General features: G+C 42.0%; 1 protein-coding gene and 1 non-coding gene across 8 annotated transcripts in view; both read right to left on the reverse strand.

Annotated features, from left to right (window-relative positions):
- Window positions 1–3889: 3889 nt before the first annotated feature.
- Window positions 3890–3983, reverse strand: trnai-uau. The gene is made up of 2 exons: window positions 3946–3983; window positions 3890–3925 (listed from the first exon to the last, which is right to left on the reverse strand). It is a non-coding gene; the product is annotated as a tRNA-Ile (tRNA).
- Window positions 3984–5886: 1903 nt separating this feature from the next.
- Window positions 5887–19984, reverse strand: part of LOC111220088 (inactive rhomboid protein 1-like) — a 36553-nt gene continuing 22455 nt past the window's right edge. For 3 of the 7 annotated variants that reach the window (XM_022743052.1, XM_022743049.1, XM_022743050.1), the window contains 16 exons: window positions 14068–14296; window positions 13278–13484; window positions 12140–12262; window positions 11616–11758; window positions 11201–11455; window positions 10973–11084; window positions 10789–10863; window positions 10251–10412; window positions 9924–10024; window positions 9763–9826; window positions 9488–9582; window positions 9012–9087; window positions 8560–8660; window positions 8248–8401; window positions 7188–7411; window positions 5887–7061 (listed from right to left, as the gene is read on the reverse strand). In XM_022743052.1, the coding sequence (XP_022598773.1) occupies window positions 6866–7061; window positions 7188–7411; window positions 8248–8401; window positions 8560–8660; window positions 9012–9087; window positions 9488–9582; window positions 9763–9826; window positions 9924–10024; window positions 10251–10412; window positions 10789–10863; window positions 10973–11084; window positions 11201–11455; window positions 11616–11758; window positions 12140–12262; window positions 13278–13484; window positions 14068–14296 (2317 nt within the window). In that variant the 3' untranslated portion in view covers window positions 5887–6865. Of the gene's footprint in view, window positions 7062–7187; window positions 7412–8247; window positions 8402–8559; window positions 8661–9011; window positions 9088–9487; window positions 9583–9762; window positions 9827–9923; window positions 10025–10250; window positions 10413–10788; window positions 10864–10972; window positions 11085–11200; window positions 11456–11615; window positions 11759–12139; window positions 12263–13277; window positions 13485–14067; window positions 14297–18274; window positions 18743–18864; window positions 18974–19984 lie in introns of those variants that run through there. The other 4 variants (XM_022743055.1, XM_022743054.1, XM_022743051.1 and 1 more) reach the window with 4 other exon arrangements.

Consider the following 19984-nt stretch of genomic DNA (forward strand, 5'->3'; position numbering starts at 1 on the left):
CTCACACGCGATGCATAAACAGGGCAGGTCCTGTATGTGGCTACCTCCTGGAGGCAGTATGTATCAGTGCAGACCTGTTAAGTACTGAACTCGAAAATGAATGTGTTAGTTTAATTGTTTAATACAGAAGAGCTGCAGAAAATATAAGCATGTGACCTTTATGGAGAATTTAAACAGGGATTTTAATCAGAAAGTACCTATGAAATTTAAATTACAGTCAACACCAGAATCCTGAAGGTCATTGGAAGATATTAAGCCCTGGATGGGAATGTAATGATAGTGAATAATAAGAGAAAGCATCTACCAAACTACTATTTAAACTGTTGTAGTTGATTTGTTTTATATGGACAGAAAACTGCAGAAACATGCTTCATTTTTTCAGAAAGACCAGAGGAAGAAATGCTGAATGAGAGACTGAAGAGAGTCACAGGAGCTGGTGAAACAAAGGCGAGCCGGGACGTACGATGCAGCCATCGTCTCGAGACAATAAAATCTGAAACTACATCTGAAAAAAAAAAAAAAAAGATGGCGGCAACATTCAACTCTTTTTCCAGGTAAAACTTATGTCATTAGACTAAAGTCTAACTAAACACTTCAATGAACACATACAAACACACACACACACATACACACACACACACACAGGCAGGAGGAGGGTTTTCACTGTCAGTACAGGTGGTGTATAGGACCATGTGGTTTTCAGGGGGAGGGGGCTATAACATTACTCTCCATCAACTCTGCCATAGGTGGGCTCATCAGACAGGTGTGTGCTAGGCCTGCCTTCCCCTCCCCCATCACTCTCTCACACACGCGCACACACACGCGCGCGCACACACACACACACACACACACACACACATAAACACAAACAATCCCCCAAGCCCCCACCCTTCCACCTCTTGGTTGGCCTCCTTCACCTGATGTGTGCTGAGACTGAGGAGTGAGTGAGTGAGTGAGTGTGTGTGTGTGTGTGTGTGTGTGTGTGTGTGTGTGTGTGTGTGTGTGTGTGTGTGTGTGTGTGTGTGTGTGTGTGTGTGTGTGTGTGTCTTAGTTGTTCCAGGCACAATGAAGAGAGAGGGTCTGTCAGTGGCCACCTGTTGGCCAGCTGTCAGGGTCCCATTTCAGGGTCGTCTTTCTAGGCAGACACAACAGCAGCTACATCTATCTATCTATCTATCTATCTATCTATCTATCTATCTATATCTATCTATCGACGTAGGAAACCTGACTTTCATTTTGTCCCTAAAAACCAACCATCCATTAAAAGATGAGTTGAGGAGGAGGGGGAGGACTGCGTGGCATCTAAGTGTGTCTCGTTTGATGCTGATCAATGGTTCGTAGATACCCTCCTCTTCATGTCACATTAACATCTCTATATGAGCCGTGATGGAGGGTCGGGGGGGTGCAGCAGAGGTGTGAGTTGGAGGTGGGGGGTTTGGAAAAACCAAATGATGAATGAGTGATGGAAACATGAAGGCATGAAATGGACAGGAGCAGGAGGAGGTCGTGATGGGATGGAGCTGGATTGGAGAAGGGAGACGTGGGAGGAGACGGGAGAGATAATTTCCTATGAGCAGTCGGCAGGGGATGGGGGTGGCAGTGAGCGGGGGGAGGAGGTCTAATGGCTTTGGGTGCTGCCTCTATTAGGCCAAGCAGCCAGAGATGATTTTTCAGGATCTTTATGTCGGCAGGGTCATTAATTTGTCACTATTAGCTGCTCCACCAGCTTTTATTGTGACAAAAAAAAAAAACGGGGACAGAGAATATTAACTCACATAGTGTTGTGCACGTAATCTATGGTATTTAGATCTTGCTTAAAGCTGCTATAATAAATATTTTTTAAAATAAAATGCATCAAATGAGAATGTGAAAACAATGTCAGTGTGAAAACGGTCCACTCAAAGAAGATCCCGCCCAGAACGACAGAAGATTAGCAACAAAGTTAGCAACTAGTCGGTGAGCACAGCTAGCAGCTAAGCCAGATATTCCCTTTAGGAGTTGAGCAAGATCAAAAGGAGAGTCTATATTGTTATTACGTTACATTTGCAAGGTCACCAGAAACACGACTCCAAATAAATGCTAATGTTGCTATTATTGTTATGCTAATATCTGCTGGAAAGTGTATGCTAACAAGTTTATCATATCAGCTATTGTCTGAATGCTAAATGTGAAGCTACACCTAGCAGCTGGTTAGCTTAGCTTAACTACGGCGGCCTTGAGAGCTCAACGCACTGCAACTTAAGAAAACACACGCACAAAAATCACAACACAACCAAATACAGGAAGCAGCTAGCCCGGCTCTCACTAAGTCCACCTACCATTATCTCTAAAGCTCACTAATTAACACATCTCCTTTGTTTAATTTGCACATAAACACAAATGTAACAACATAACATTTTTGTGCTAAGCTAACCTGCTTCGTATTCAGCGTACGTGTCAGAGGTGAGGGTGGGGTCAATTCACTCATTTACAGTAACTCTCAGTAAGAAAGTGAATAAATGTATTTCCCAAAATGTCAAACTATTTCTTTAAAAATTTGCAGTGCGACTCTTTTTGATTCATCACCCAGGATAATAAAGTTTTACAAGTAAATTGTAATATGTGACCACTTGTTGAAGACGAGCGTGGACTTTGGGGAATACCTAATAGATACCAAAATGACCTAAATGCAAGATTAACAGAATAAGTTTTAGTGTTGTAATTTGAATGCAGATCAGTGCTGTCTGTGTTTGTGCTGTTCAGCCTCTCAGAGCGCCTCTCTAACATAAGTACACACTCATTTAGACTCAATTACAGACAAGAATTAACGAATGCCAGAGCAATTGCGCGTGTGCCTGTGTGTGTATTTGCATGCAGATTTCAGTGTGTGTGTGTGTGTGTGTGTGTGTATACGCACACTCAGAGAATGGGAGGCGAGCAAGAATGAACAGACACAGTGGTACAACAACACAGGGAGCATCTGGGGGAACCAACAAGAGTTCTGCACACTAATAAACCTTTCTGTTTGAATTAATGGCATTCAAATCCCAAAGAACAATAAAACAATGTTGTTGTAATTCAAGCTTTGTACCCTGAGCAGCAGTCATGTTCTACTCTTGTACCAGGTTTAACACAGGAGTTAAAGGTCCTGGGTTGCCATCTAGTGGGCATTCCCAAAAAAAAAAAACAACAGACATCTTGACTTACACAGGTATGATAAGCAACAAAGAGTCAGGCTGACATATTCAGCAATGCAGGAGGACTGTCAGGGATTGTAGGCGGGCGAGAAAGCCAGAAGGAAATGGTTGGACAGAAGGAAAAAGAAAAACACTATTAGACTCTCTGCAGAACCCTGGTTAAGAATTATGGAAGAAACTTATTACTTCTCGAGGATGCTGTGGGTACACTTTAAAAAGCCCTGAAATAACTTATCATTTTAGAGTGTGCGATGTGTACAAGGTAAGCTTTGGTAATACACGATTAGCATGTTCGATCCATAGTACCTCACAACAAATGCTACAGCAGTTCTGCCTTGGTTTCTTTGCACTCACAACCAAAACTTTAGTGGCTGCTTTTTTTAAGTTGAGTTTTAAGTTAAATCTAACATTTATGCTGCTAACTTCAGTAATGCATTCACTAAATCTAACTGGGAAAAAATAAAAAGTAAAACTTTTTACTTAAGAAATAAGAAAATTAAAAGTCACAAATTCAGTTCCTCTGAAAATATCACCTTGCAGACCCACACACCAAGTTCATCTTGTAATAGTTTGAAGGTGAACATCAACAGAAGTTCGCCTCTTCTTTGAAAAGGCCACACATACACACCTTTAATTTAATCACTGAGTGAAAGCCAAGGCCTTTGGTCTTTGTAGTTCTGTCTTACTCCTCAACCAGCACAGTAAAACTGTGCTGCTCCAGGTGAGGCTCGAACTCACAGCCTCGGCATCACTCTGCAGGTTACTGTCTTATAAGTACCGCGCGCTGACCGATTGCGCCACTGGAGCCTGATGTCAACCCACAGTGAACAACACTAAACAACAGATTTAAATATCCCTGAAAAAGAGGCCAATTGCTTTGGCCAGTTAGATGTGTTCTCATGCTGAACTTTAGTGGAGCTGTTGGGGTTGGAGTTTGCTGATGTCACCAAAAATCAGAGAAGAGTAATTACACTGAAGGTTGACCCACCTTAACAGTGATGACAACAAAACAAAACAAAACAAAAAGCATCAGGAATTCACAGCCAGTTCACATTTTCACACAGACCAGCCACGCAACTCAAAGTCAGCAATCTATACTCAGCTGTTGTGGTCCTGTAGAAACGACTTTAAGTCACTAGAGATCACTGTATCTGAGGGTTTAACTTGAACCTGCTGCACCCACACGCACGCGCGCACACACACACACACACACACACACTCATCTCTCTCTCCTTTCCTTTCTGCTCAAGCAGTCGACACACTTCGCTGTTATTCCTCCTGCACACTTGGTTGTCCTATTAATAGTTACGCATACATTCACATTCACACGCACATTAGCTTAACGACATGTTGCTTACCTGTTGTTGGGGCGCGCGGCACGCCGTCCCTCTCCCCCGCGAGTTCGGCAAAACAAGGCCGTAACATTTTCCTTTCGTTAAATGGTTTGTTTTCCCGCGCTTAGGGGAGTTTCCTGTTTGTTGCAGAGAAACAACTTGTTTCGCTGATGTAGAAATGTTTATTAAATTACTTGGTTAAAATATATTTTTATTTCATAAACTGTGAGAGCTTTATTTAGCCAGAAAAATGTGCTTTATAAATATACTTGTTTTTTGTTTTTTTGTTTGTAAATACTAAGCCTGGTGGGAGGGGCTATGGGTTTAGTGAAGTCAGTCTGTTTTTGGTTACAGAGCAGGTAACATGGAGTGACCCTGTAACATATAGAGTGCTTTATTTTTGTTGTTTTTTTGTATTTTTATTTTTGCAATGAGTTTCATAATTTGCACTTTGGGAGGCTGGAAAATAAATCACACCGACACACTGTCTTCAACTATCCCTGTGTTATTTTTAGGAGGAGTTTGGGACAGAACACCCACCTTATCCTCGTCCTTTTCAACATTCACATAAAAGTACAAGTGTTGATGTTTTTATTTTATTTTTGGGACATGCTCTAGTAACTTGTTTTCTCCAAGCATCATGTTTAAATTTAATTAACTGTGAATAGATCAAGTCTTCAGCTTTTTCTTTAAGGTAAATTAATAATGGTTTACGATTAGGGAAAGATTTTAATGACTTCTCTCTTCTTGTGCTGTGGTTAGTGGTGGTTAGCATCAATGTCAGCGGTGTAGTTTGTTTCTGTTATTCATGATCAGAAATATATCTTCATAACCTTGGTGTTTTTACTTGATTTGGTCATATTCCTCTGCTAGAATACTCAGAGCTATGTTGTCTTTTTTAATAATAATTTTAATAAATAGCCATTTCAGAAAACCAGTCATCCCAAATTACGCTTGTGATGACCGATCCATCTGTGGGTCAGTTTGTTGTTCACCGCAACAATATTAATTCATCACATTTCAAACAAATCTACCCCAATCTTGCTAAAAATATTATTTTCTAAATTATAACACATATATATATCCACAAGGTGGAGATGAGTGGTAAAAAAAAGAAAAGATAGTTATGTACTGTTTCCTTTAATACCTGATTAACTGAGGTGACTATAGAAAATGTACATTTCGTTGGAATATTCTGGTGTGGTGTGAGTAGTTTACAAGCTCCAGTGGTACAACAGATAAGTGTGTGGTACAAATAGGACAGACACCAGCACATTGATGCTGAGGTTGTGAGTTCAAGCCTCACCTGGACCAGTGTGGTTTAAGTGTCTTGACATATCTTCTGAAGGAAACACAGACTGAAAAATGAGCCAAACTGAGTGTTTCGTTGTGTTTATTGTTAGGTAGCTAAAACGCGACCACTATGAATAAAAAACAAACAAACGGAAAAACACAAAAATTCACCTCCGTAACAGCGATTCACAATGCAGCAGATTAATGTATAACTGTGTTCTTTACATGGAACACAGGGTGAATATAAAAAACAAACAAACAAACAATCCATCTGTGAAAGAAGTGCATTAAAGGCTGTGTAAAAACATATTTTACATGATTTTGTCAGATTGTGAAATACAGTTTCTACAAAGGTTAAGGAACACGACCCATAATGCCAGAAACTGCTGACACAAACTGACACATGGCACTAAAAAGACATCGTGTGCGTGGGCGTGTTTGTGTGTCTGTAAGGCACATTTAAGCATTTTAGAGTCTCATTTGTTGGCGAGTTTTAACTCTAAGAATATCCAGTAAATGGACAAAACTGTTTGGACATCAGTAAAAAAAAAAAAAAAAAAAGCCTCAGCTCGTCCTCTGCAGCCTTGTTAGGTTGTAACGCTCCCCTTTGGCCACTGGGGGATGCTGTCAAGTCACGTAAGAAGAGAGGTAACTAATCCTCCAGTGTGACTGGTCACTGATTAGCCCAGCTAGAGATCAGTCACACATATAAATCAATTGTTAGTCCTTTTCAGTCAAGTTTTGTTCCCGTGCACGTGAATATTTTTAGTCAGATGCCTGGAGGCTTTCATGCCTTTATTCATAGTGGGTCTGTTGTTCCTTTCCAAACGGTACAACAAACAAGTTTGAAATTCACCGGTCCACATGAAAAATCCTGAAACGCTGTAGCCGTTGTTCCAGGAGAAATGTTCCTGCTCAGTCACAAGTTGCACTGCGGCTAAATGTGCATTTTTTTTTTTTTTTTCAGTTGCCTCAACATCCAACATTTTAGAAATGTTGCAACCCGGTCCAACTTCAGTGCACTCCCAGAGACAGTCCAGCTGACACTTCGAAGGCCGACGTTCAGAGGAGGTGCGCGTTCAGGTCATACTTCTCACAGAACTTGTCAGTGATGGGGATGCAGGTGAGGTACTCACACCACTCGCACTTCACGGGGTAGACGTAGAAGAGAACAGCCAGGGCGGAGAGCAGACCCAGGAAGACCAGCAGGAAGACACAGATCTGGACCCGCTTACGGTACATATCAGAACGCCCGAAACTAAAGAGAAGAAACCAAGCATTATTTATCTCTATCTCTCTGTCTCTATTTATTCACAGGGAGGGTACAGATACAGTCTCTCTGTGGAATAAACTCAGAAGCACAAGCATCCCTCTCTTCACCTACCTGATGTACGGCAGGAAGGCAAAGGACAGGAAGAATCCAGATATGAATCCGCAGATGTGGGCAAAGTTGTCAATCCATGGAAGCAAACCAAAGGAGAAGAAGAAGACTGAGATGGCCAGCAGCTTGGCAAACGCCCACCACGGTCGCTCGAGGATCTGCCAGCTCTGAAACAGCTCCACAAACAGACAGGCCAGGATACCGAACTGGCTGCCTGCAGGACCCACCTGAGAGAGAGAGGGATGAAGAAGAGGAAAACGGTGAATGCAGGGACACAGAGATGTTATGTCTTACATAGCTCAGTTCATCACAAAACAAAAACTAGTCCCTGATAAAGTCCTGAGAGGAACATAAACTGTTAAGAGCTCAGGGGCTGAAGTGAAGCTCTCTGTTGGACACAGCTACAGTCTTTTTCCCTGTGCGGCACATGTCTCTCTTAAATGCTACAACCATTTAAACTGCAATATCTATTTAAATGAGACTTTTAGTACATCCAATAATGAAAAAGAAAAACATGAAAATGCACAAAAAAAAGTAAAAATTTTACAGAATTTGCTAAATTTTTTTGTAGCAACCCATTTAGCCAGTTATCTCTTATTATGCAGAGGTTGTTGTTGTAAACAAACACAGTAACAAACTTCTCTTTTTATTCATTTAGCGTAACATGGCTCCACATGCTACTTACCTAGCTGGCTAACTAGCTAGGTGGGGGTTGCACATCTTGGTTTATCAGCAACAGCTAAAGTTGGCTGGTTAAGGCAGAGCTGCTTCGACAGTCTGAAGATGTTTCTTCAGGATCAGCTGTTCTGCTAACAGCGTGTTAGCTAGCCAGTTAGCTCCGGTTGCTAACAGGAGCTTACCTGGTAGCACTTGTTCAGCTTGCAAGCTTAAGTGAGGCAGGACATATGAATTTGATAGTATTAAATGTATTAAATTTAATTTATTTATTCATGAATTAATTTATTTACATATTTCACAAATAGTTTATTTAATATTGAACACCGTGGGGTTCCGGAAGATGCCGGATCATGTGTATAGTTCTGTTTTGAGGGTGACATTGTACCTCCGCTCTGTAGGGCAGGAAGATGGCTGAGGCCAAGTTGCCAGTGATGCCGCTCAGCATGTAGATGATGGAGATTCTCAGCCAGCCGGCCAGCTTCTCTATGTCCCTTAGCACCGTCATCTGGAACAACACTGACACCAGGCAGTGCAGGATCCTACAGACACAGAGAGCCAGAAAATTATTTTTGAACGTTATAACTTTTTACTCTTTTAACCAATTTGTGATTTAGGCACGTAAAACAGTTGTACTCTCATGTCTAAATACCGAGGCCTGTTCTGAGATAGACAAAAAGAAGAAGGGGAGTTCAGTCACCCAGCATGAAGAAAGAGTGACAGCCACAGTCTGGAGAACTGGTCTGGGATCTCTGGATTGAGAAAAGGCAGCAAACCACACACATCATCCATACAAGCCACCTGGTGGAGAAAGACAGGAGAAAAACAGTCAGGACTGTAGATCCACTGCCACCCTGTGGAGGAACATGACATGTTGAATTCAGTCCAAAGTCACAGGAAACCACAGGCTCTCGTGGTGCAATAGGTCAGCGCACAGTCTTTATACAACAATGACCTGCAGGTCGGGAGTTCAAGCCTCAGCTTGTGCAGCAATGTTTTAAATTCAAGTGCATGCATCACAGATACCGTCTGGGCTGAAAAAGCCTTTAGAATGAATAAAAAATAGCAACTGTTGTACAGATTCATGAGGATTCGAGGAAAAGAAAAGGTTGTAAATACAGTAAAAATGTCTGTGTCCTTTCTTTGTCCTACCTGTGAGCAGAGAGTAGCCTCCTCATGGAAGTAGCCGTGCATAAAGTCACAGTATTCTCTAGAGGTGATTTCACACCTGCAACACGACACACACACACACACACACACACACACACACACACACACACACACACACACACACACACACCATAAGCTTCATCAGCAAAAGCTCACAGAAAAAAAGAAAAATCCAGGAATTAATTATTCAAAAACTTTAATATACTTAAGATTTTCTTTATCATTTAATTGAGTGCTGGGCGACGTCGCCTTAAAGGAGTTGTTCAACCGTAAGAGTTTCAGTGCAGTTTCACTGATCTATGACTGTATAGACTCTGTGCCGAATGCTTCTCTGTTCTGACATCAGAGAAAGTGGCGAAAACACAATAAGCATGAAAGTGCTCAAAAATGAAGGTAGTTAATATTGGTACATGTGCAACACCGCGACTCCTGCGGTGCCCGGTGACACTGATGCTCACCGTCCTTTGGTTCCAATGCAGCAGGGCCGGCCTGTGATGGTGCAGTCTATGTGGGGGAGGTTGGTGTGATTCCCAGAGTTGTACCTTGTACAAACCTACAGGGAAAGTTTAAATTTAAATATAAAAATGCCAAAATAAGGATCCGGGTGAGGGCAGTCTCCTTTGTGGTCAACTTTTATAGGCTCCCCCTTCACTCCCTACTGCAGTGTGAAAATTCGGATTATGTCGATACACATTTATGGTCTTCAGACATGAGCGAATGTAATTATACTCACTGGCCACTTGGTGATGTCATCAGGCCACTCGTGAGGTGAAACCGAGGCCGGCTCCAGGCAAATTCTACAAATCACAATCAAGTTCAAAACGATGTCACAGTGCGGTTCTAAAACATCAGGATGATAATCATACAGACAGCATTTTTTTTTTTAAATGTTACCTGGGGTCCTGATGGCAGACTGAACCATGCTGGCGTAGTTCACCGTTCAGATGGGGAGCACTGGGGTGCTGAGGCCACTTCACCCACACTGCCAGGGTGCTCTGCAGTACAAGACAAACAGAAGTAGCTCAATCATCATCTAGTGGCTACTTGAACAAAAATACTGCAACAAGAACTGTTTAAAAATGCTCTAAGTGGCGTTTAACTTGCTACTGTACTGTCAAATATGCCTTCTGTGTATAAGTTCCTCCAGTGACACCTTTAAGACAGACATGGCTGAAAAAGGCCAGGTAAAAGTTTGACTGTAAAGACTCTGGTTTCACCAACCGAACACTCCTCTTGTAAAGTCTGCAGGCAGCCGGAGCGATCGTTCCTCACGCAGCAGCCGGACTCTCTCTCTCTCGCTCTCTTCTCCTGGATCAGTTTCTGGATCTCTTCGTCTTGTCGCATGCAGGGGGAAAACTTGGCTCCCAGGTGGATCAGTGCCTCCTGCAGGATAGTGACATTACAGCTCGGTGAGGTCACGGAGACGGGCCTGGCTATGTGAGATTAAATGAACTCAAGTGACCTTTCATCAACACCAACACTCATCATGTTAGAAACCGACATTGTTACGATATCTTTCTGTGCACAATTGAATAGTCAACGTCCGGGTCTGCTCGGAGCGGAAGAAGCGACTACTTCAACTGTTTATCCTTATTCTATTTGTAATTAATTTCTGCTATTTCCATCATTACCATCAGTTTATCTTTTTAATTGATTGATTTTAGTTAATATTTTCAACCATTTACTAAAGTGCTGAGTAAAGCACAATGATCGGGAGAAGATTGTAAATAGTAAAGATGGTAAAAAAGAAAATACTTACCGAGCTCGGACCCACCCAGAAGTTTTGTTGTTGCACAAACTTAACATTTTCATAAACTCCTTTGTTCCTCAGCACCTACAGAAGGTACTTGTATCACTCAGTCATCCATTTTCAGAGCAAATTCAACACAGATTCACAAACAGAACCAATCTGAAGATTACAAACATTGTGAACTTTTACTTACAGAATCGACAGTTTCGTGTTGTGTGAAGCCCACAGGGGCGATGCCGTAGATAGCCACAGCCAGAATAGTGATGAGCAAATGGACAAATGTGATCCAGTAGGTAAAGAAAGGCCTGAAGGAGAGAGAGGAAAACTATTTCAGGCTCCGTTTGCTGGAATATTGATGAAAAACTATATTTAATTTCACATCAGAGGACAGGAAGGAAAAAAACAGACTCATCTACTTTACCTGTGATCATCCATGTCCTCAATCTGCCTCTTGACAAAGCTGTCAATGCGCTTGCGGTACGTCCGGTTTGTGAGACGGCCGACCATGCCGAGCCCATACGGCCTCTTCTCTCGGGCAAACAGCTTCTTAACGGGAACCACGATCCTTTGTCCCCGCTGCTGATGGTTGTTGACACTCACCACCTCCTGTTTCAGACGAACTTTAGGTTGCACCAGACAGCCATCTTTTGTCTTCCGCCATCCTCGCTCTAAAGGCCTTGATTTAGGAAGAGGAAAGAATCGCAAACTGATACGTAAGATGGAGAATTTAGTCAGTACGTAGTATCATAAGACAGTGTCTTCAGTGCTGCAAAAGCTGCGTGAGAGGTGAGAGGTTTATGTGCCTATGAAAAAATTCTGTAAAAATATAAACCCACAACATGAGGTGACTCCTCTCCAGTTCATTCCTATCCAGCGCACTTCCTGTGAGCTCGCTCTCATCCAGCTGTTTGAGGGCCGCCTCCGACGGTGTCTCAAAAACATCATCGGCATAGGTGGACAGCTCATCGTGCAGGCCCTCCTACAAAGACGAGTAACTAAGTGAGTAGGAATTCAATATAGTAAATATATAATAAATACGCTCAGACCACAATAACGTGCTTTGAATTTTTACTTTGCTTTGCCCAGAGAACAAGAAAATAGCTTAATAACTCTAGTGTAAAAACATTATTCAATCAAGCTGTGATGTCATTAAAATTCAACTCAATAAATGTATAATTCATTTGTTAATAGCACTGGTTTTACAATATTTTATACCTGACGTCTTAGAAAAGTTTTTTGTCAGTAACAACCACAAAAAACTAGTGGAGACACAATCTTCTGTAATTTTAATCTTGTTAATTCAGGTGAAAATAAATGAAAGGTTAGACTGGCGGTGTGTGGAAGTGTGTCCACTGCTCACTCTGGTGAAGAAGGAAGTGTCCAGATCATCAGGAAAGTCTACAGTGTCGTCTTCGAAGAAACTAGGAGGCATGAAACTCCGTCTACGATGTCGCCCTGCGGTGCTATCACCCAACGTCCGGCCCTAACGCACAGAAAAAACACAAACATCATCATGTACCGGTGTCACACTGAGCTACCATGATACTTTCTCTGATAAATGATGCCAATAATGGAACATTATTGAAAAAAATATACACAAAAAGGTGAAATATGAAGCATTTTCACACAAGTATATCACTGTGACAGATACTTACTCAGGGTTTTTACTACTGTTAGCAAATGAGACCATGTCCGACATTATTATCAGACTCTGCTGAGCCTGAGCGTTTATCTGGAGGAATCCCCAGCAGTGCGTGTCACTCTCTAAATACACCAACCTCTGTGTGTCACTGGATTACCGCTCTGCTTAATATTCTGACCACAACCCAGCAGATATCTGAGCATTCGCTGTGTATTATCACGGACCATCTGCTAGTGAATCCCCGCCCTCTGCTCAGCATACACTAGTGGATACTACTACTGTAACATATATGTAAGAGTTTAATCCACAACACGACAGCTGATCTCATGTTTTACATGACATGCCGACGCACACACATGAACACACGGACAGAAATGCAAATACGCAGAAAACACTCAGAAATTAATCCCATCCATTCATGTGTGTAGGAGACAGAGACACATCAGCATATAACGGATGGAGTTTGTCAAAGAATCTCTTCACAGAATCATAAAATAATGGATATTAAAGTGTGTGCACGTGTATGGAAACTCAGTGTTTTTAAATGTGTAAATCACAGGCGGAAAGATTAACTGTAAAGCATTTGTTTGTCTATCTTTAGCTCAATCTCCTTTTCAGAGAAAAAGATCACAGTCAGTTATAGCCCATAATGTAAGTTATAGCTGATCCTAATGTGCATCTACATTGTGCAGAAAAACTGGTCATTTCAATTTCGGGGAAAACTGGTGTTGGCGGCAGCTTGGAGCTTGGAGCTTGAAGCACAGGCTTTGCAAAGCAAAAAGAGTATTTGGTGATTGAGAAGTTTTTAAGATTAATTCTCATTTATAAACAAACAAACAAACAAACAAAAAAACACCTTCATAAGTGCGGCTGCTGCCTTGAGACTCATGACAGCAACAGACTCCCGCTTGCGTCGTCGCGGCAACCGGTTGAGGGCGGAGCGGGAGCTTGAAAAGGAGCAGAGGGAGGCGGTGCCGGGTGTGATGGGAGTTTGCGGGACACTGAAGCCGTCTACATCTTCCACCATGCGGAAGGCACGACCCCGGGCCAGTGGGTCTACGATCTGCGCGCACGCACACGCACACACACACACACACGCACATACACACACACAGTACTTTTCATACTTGGACAAGCCACATACAACAGTAAACACACAGCGAAAGAATAGTGAAGAGAAGGGATGCACATAACACACATCTGTACTAGGGTTAGACTGATGTATCCAGCGGAAAGCAGCTTTTTCTTAATTAATAATTAAATATCTAGTAATCAACATTATTGTTTACTGATTAAATTGTTCACAATAGCAGTAAAAGATTTGTCTGTTATGAATTTGCATCATAACCAGAGCTGCTTCATGCAACAATCATTAGGCTAACACTGAAACGCTTATTAAATGCGCTTATAATAATGAGCAAAGACATTGGTTCCTAGTATTAGTCGTCAAAAACCCATCAATCGAACCCTAGGCAAGATGACTGAGCTAAGAGGTAAAGCAAGCACCGTAAATGTAATGTGTAATGAGGAAAGGGAGTGAACGAGTGGAAGAAATTAAATGAAAGAAGTGAAACAGGAAAAGGTGAGGTGAATAACTGTCCCGTTCGTTCCTAGATCCGTGCAATGTGCCCCAGGCGCTAGCCTACCCTCTGCATGCCATAATGGTGGTGACTGGGGTGGTGGGGTGGGAGGTAGAGGGGAGGAGGGGTCTCAGTGCTGGCCAGGGAAAGGTTGTCCTGGCTGTGGAGCTCCATTTCCCTCATCACCTGAGCCTTCAGACCCCCATACAGATGGCTGCAGTGCTGCAGGCTCTTCCTCCTCCATCGCTGGGTGCTGTCGCTGTCCTTGCTCACCCCGAACCAGTCGGCCGTACCTCTGCAAAGACAATGGACTGTGGTTAGTAAAACTTAAAATCTGAATATTCTGATATGTTAGTCGGATTTAGGGCATGAGAAATTAAATGTTATGTGGCAGAAATCAATCCACAGGTACATTTGTAATTGAAATGATCATATTTAATCTGTGCACAAGACATGCTACTGGCTCAGACGTGACAACAAACTGTTGACAGAATAGCTGCAAATGGAGCTAAATCAGTTAAATCACAATCAATCCAGTATTAACACTAAAACCAACAACAGAAACTCAGATCATTTTATAAAAGCTACACACTGGTTTCACTTGGTAACAAACTGGTGCAAACATAACACACACATAACACAATAAAAGTAGCTATTGTAGTAGTAGCATAAATGCTAACGTCAGTATGCTAACATAATCACGAAGGCAATGCTAACATGCTGCTGCTGAGCAGGTATAATGTTTACCATCTTAGTTTAGCATGCTAGCTTGCTAACTTAGCTAATTAGCGCTAAAAAAATGATCTATTGTACAATTTATTCTCTAGCTATTAAAGAATATAAAGTATATGTATGTTTTTCAGTATATACATGAGCTGTTTTACCATTTTACTGCAACAACGCTTCCTCATCCAGTTATATCTCGTTATCAAGCATGTAGCTAATTCAGAAAGTCATGAGGCAACTAACAAATAAAATAAAATAACATATACTTATTGTCTATTTCATATTATTTTTTATTTTTGTCCATAATTTGCTTTAGCCTTCTGAAGCTGATTATTCTTTAATGGATTGAAATGTACATCCCTCCTAATTAGCGGGACAATATGCTGATTAGCTGATTGACTGCAGCTGTTCGTTGGGGGGTAGTTGACTCATAAATTGGGTCATTTGCTGATTGCTTTCTTGTGTGTTCTGTTGAAGAGCACCATACATCTAAAAACACAGACATCTGGTTTCGCAGTCTTTAAATATGGAAATCATTTTCTACGGAATAGAAAGCCAAAATAAATAGTTTAATATAATTAAGACAAAAACTTTGACCAGTTTGAGCGTGAGTTTCGTGTGTTAAAAAGAAAGAGGGCATGTAGGGTGAACTGAAACAACAAAAAAAACCCCCCAATAAAAACAACCTTTGGCTACAATACAAAGTAAATTTACCAACTCAGATTTACTTCAATAGCACAGATCTGCTTTCCAGATGAAGATAAGTGATAATGAAGAATCAGAATGGGATGCGGGTCCATCTACAGCTGCAATCCAGCTGATTGACAAAAACATTTGAGACAAAGAAACCCTCATGAATTCAGCTCCCTTCCAGCATTTCCTTCTCTCATCTCTCCTTATCTCTCTCTGCGTATACGTGCACGGTGCATGTTTGATTGTGTGCACGCCGTCGGCCCAGCTAAGAGAGGATGGATGAAGAATACTGTCTTGTGTCGAAACGCGATCTACTGCTCTGTGTTCGGTCAGCAGTGAAGAAGCAGATGGACGACCTGACATGACTGTCGGTCTGTGTTTTGAATTTAAACTCAATAAATATGAATTCACTGTGCGCATCCAGGTACTTTTTTTTTTCTCTTTCCATTAACAGTGCCTGCGTGCCAGGCTGTGTTAACCGATCAGGAGGGGGGAGGCCACGCTGGGGAAACTGTTTGGAGAGCAGAAGACTCAGTAATAAACACTCAGCCCTCGTCATCAAGACAGACGCCAGCTGGGGAAGCCTTTTAAGGCTGCGCAGGGGCAGGCGAGGGGCGGCGTGGACCTGATTGTTGTCCTTCAAGAGAGGAATGTCTTAGGAAGAAGACACAGGTTTGGGAAAGCAGAGACACATGGGGGTCAAAGTGGGCCTCTTTAACAAGGAGAGGGGGAGATGCAAACAGAAAGGAGGAGGGAGACAGTGAGAACCAGAGGAGGAGGAGGAGGAGGAGGAGGAGGGGAGGTCGTAACATGAAATGAAAACGATGGAGAAAAAAAAGAAAAATACAATTCAAGATTGAACTGATGGTAAAACATGATGCGGCCACATTTCAGGCTGGATGACGTTTGTTTGTGTTTGTTTAGATAAGCAGCTATTTGTCTGCGTGCACCAACAAGCATGTGTCACATTCGCCCACACGAACCTCAATAAAACATTCACCACTGCTTGACGACAGCACAAATCCATTCCACATCAAAGATTAAAGCGTTGTTAAACCACATGAATTATTAGCTTCCAGATCTCTCTTCCAGGTAAGGCTGGTGCACACACATAGCAGCAATCAACCGTACTGTAATTACAGGCTTAGACAGCCTTCATTTCATCTGTGAGAAAAGACCAAGGGGCAAATATCAGTAACAAATGCTACCACTGAACAAACACAGATCGCTGCAAATAGAAAAGATAAAAATATGAGCATGGATGATAGGTAATGAAGAAAAACAGGCAGAGCGCTGCACTGGGTCAAAAAGGTGTTGTGGAGAATGTAAAAAAGAAAACTGTGAAACCAGGTGCGCTACCAGGATGAGGCCGGTGGTCAGGTAAACTAGAAAAACAAGTTGCAACTGTATAATGGCAGTCAGAAAAAATTATCCGATCGTAGATGTGAAACTAAAAATCCTTTATTAGTATATGGAAACTCTCGGAGTCTTCATCAGGGCAGGAGTGCAATGAAAAACAGGTGTGCATTTAAAGGCTCAAGTCACATGATGTGTGGATTAAACCACTTCAAAACAAACAAGTTCTGACAATAGAAACAACAAGACATTAATTGAAATGTTTATTTCTTGTTGTTTCTTTGTTTTATTTCTTCTTATTTCTTGTCTTTACAGACTATGTCTATATCCATGTACTAATAAAGGATTTTTAGTTTCACATCTACAATCAGAGTTCCCCGGATATATATATTTTTTTTACATTTTTTTCTGACTGTCATTGTACAGTTTCAACTCTTACGAGAGTTATTACACTGGACAGATGTTTTTTTTCCAGTTTATCATGGATAATAGGTATTGAGTTTACTGAATGGATAAATCAACAAATGAGCAGGTTTTATTATTCCTTCACAACTGCAAAAATATATACAAAAGTACAAATACGATGTACTTCAAATTTCCATTTTTTTCCCCCTACTTTATACTTCTACTCTAATCTTGTATGACCTTTTTAAAAAAAACACAACTTGATCAGCTTCAACCTTAAAATGCTGTTTACATGTTAAAGCATCAATAAGAAAAATCTAATGTATAATATAATGTACATTATAACACGGATGGGGCCGTTCTGCTGCATAAGAACTTATTTTGGTACTTTAAGTACATTTTGCTGCTAACACTAATATCCGCCTTTACCTGGGTAAATTTTAAAGGCTGGACTTTTACTTTGAAAGTATTTTTAAATTGTGGCATTTCTGCTTTTACTTAAAATAATAGTTCATTTTGGGAAATACATTTTCTAGCCAGCAGCTAGTACAGGGGGACACAGCTATCCTGACTCTACTGACGGCAACAAAACTCACCAAGTGGCACCTTTAAAGCTCAGTAATTAACATGTTATATCTTGCTTTCTTAGTCTGTCAGAAAAAGGAAAGTAATCGACGCTCACCATCTCTTGGCTGTAGTTTCATATGTGACATAAAGATATTAGAGTGGTGTCAATCTTCACATTTAACTCTGCAAGAAATTGAATGAACACATTTCCCATATTTCCACCACTGCTAAAAGAGAGCGCTCAGCAGTATTACACGTATACATGTGGATGTTGTCAATCATGAAAGGTTCAGTAAAACCAAAAACATAAAGACTAAAAACTATGTAACATATTGTCTTTTAATCTCAGCTAAATTCGATATTTTAGTTTAGGAAAATCTTAATCCTTGCACGAGGAATACAGCACTTCAACAAGTGCTTTGTGCAGTATTTCCATTCACTGGCCAACGTGTCACATGTTGACTCAAATCAACGTTTTTTGATCCGTATGTTCTGCTCTGGTTGAGCAGAATCACGGCACACTCACCTGTCCAGAGAGCTCCAGGTGTGGTTCAGGGTCTGGGTCATACCTGAGTGGGGCTGGGACTGTGGAGCTGTGTCGCCTCCATTACCAGCATCACTAACATACTGTCCCCGGTTAGCCCCTGACCCGTATTAAACCCTGATCTGCTGAACGCAAACTGATCCTCCGCAGATCACACATACGATGTTCCATGAGGGGATTTCCTGAAATCCAGGCCAGCGGCACCTTGTAACGGTCGCTGTTACGCAAGGAGAGGATGATCGCCACATGTGCAGACCCTGTGTAAGATCCCTGTCCTGCTCAGTGAGCGGCCGGTTAATCAACGGTTAGAGAAATGCTGGCATCGGTATCTTCGGGTCAGACGGTGAATGTCCTGATGTAAAGAGATCCACAGAGGGATTTCCACCGGCTGGACCGACTCATTCAGGGCGCGATGAGTGGGAGGACCTCAAATCTTCTGACCTTGTGTCCTGAGCGCACAACTGAAGTTTCCATATGACTTTGTTTGTGTGAGAGAGTGTGTGAATGTGTCAGCGTCTGGCAGGCCTCCCAGTATCCATCCTCAAGAGGTTGCATAAAAGGATGTGACCTACTGGGCAAAGAAGACAGCGGCTCTGGTCCTTGTCAAACTGAATATTCTCCCCCATCCAGAGCCCCAACGGTCACCATCAATGAGGTCCTTCTCTCTCTCTCTTTCTGCCTTGTTTTGCAGGAGTGTGTGTAAACACCAGTTCTCCCTCTAACATACCAGCACTCCACAGGAAATGGGAGATTAGAAGGAGGGAGAGAAGAAAGATAGAACATCATACACATGAGGAGGGAGGAGAGATGGAGGAAGGGCACTGGGACATGCCTGAACATGACACACACACACACACACACACACACACACACACACACACACACACAATGGAGTAGGAGTACCACGAAGGTCTAGCTTGTTCAAATCATAGCCCGTAGTGTGAACCGCACCTTGCTTTGCAGCGAAGACCTTCGTGTCAGCAGTTAAAAGAATTTCAAGATGAATGGCGCCTTGACATGAAAAATGACTCATGCAAAGCCTTCCTGTTGTCCTCCAGATCGACAAACCCCAGGGCGCCCTCCCAGTTACCCTACAAGCCAGTAGGGTAGCAAATCACACACAGACAAACACTTTGTTTGAATAGTAAAAGATTTATCCTGTATTTATAACCTCCTTCAAGTACCTCTGCTAACCCCCAACAACTCATGTACACATGCACAAACTTCCCCTCAATCCCATTAATTCTCTTGCAAACATCAAACGAATTAACTCTCTATCTCTCTCGCTCACACAGACCTGGCCAGTAAACCTCGGCGTGATAAAGTTAAGACGACAAGAGTCTCTAGGTTTTAGTCTCGGCTCCGCGTTCAAACATTTACATTCAATTTAGCGCCGTGGGAGAGGCCCCCCGCTTTGATGTGGCCCTCATGCTCTGTGAGGCAAACATCGCATCTGTATGAGTAATTGTATTATTTTGTCTGCCTAAAACCATGTGGCGCTGTGTGTCACCTGACTGACTGACACAGATTACACCACTTACTGTGCATTCCTCAAAGCATCACGGCACAAAGGCAAATGCAACAGTGTGTGTTCTGGTGTGCAAAAAAACTGAGTCAATACCAACATCAAGGGGAGAAAAATCACGGTCCAATGGGTCATTCATCATCAGTCCTTCATGTGTGGTACACCTC

Source organism: Seriola dumerili, unplaced genomic scaffold (assembly GCF_002260705.1).
Source record: "Seriola dumerili isolate Sdu_G_001 unplaced genomic scaffold, Sdu_1.0 BDQW01000068.1, whole genome shotgun sequence".
NCBI lineage: Eukaryota > Metazoa > Chordata > Actinopteri > Carangiformes > Carangidae > Seriola > Seriola dumerili.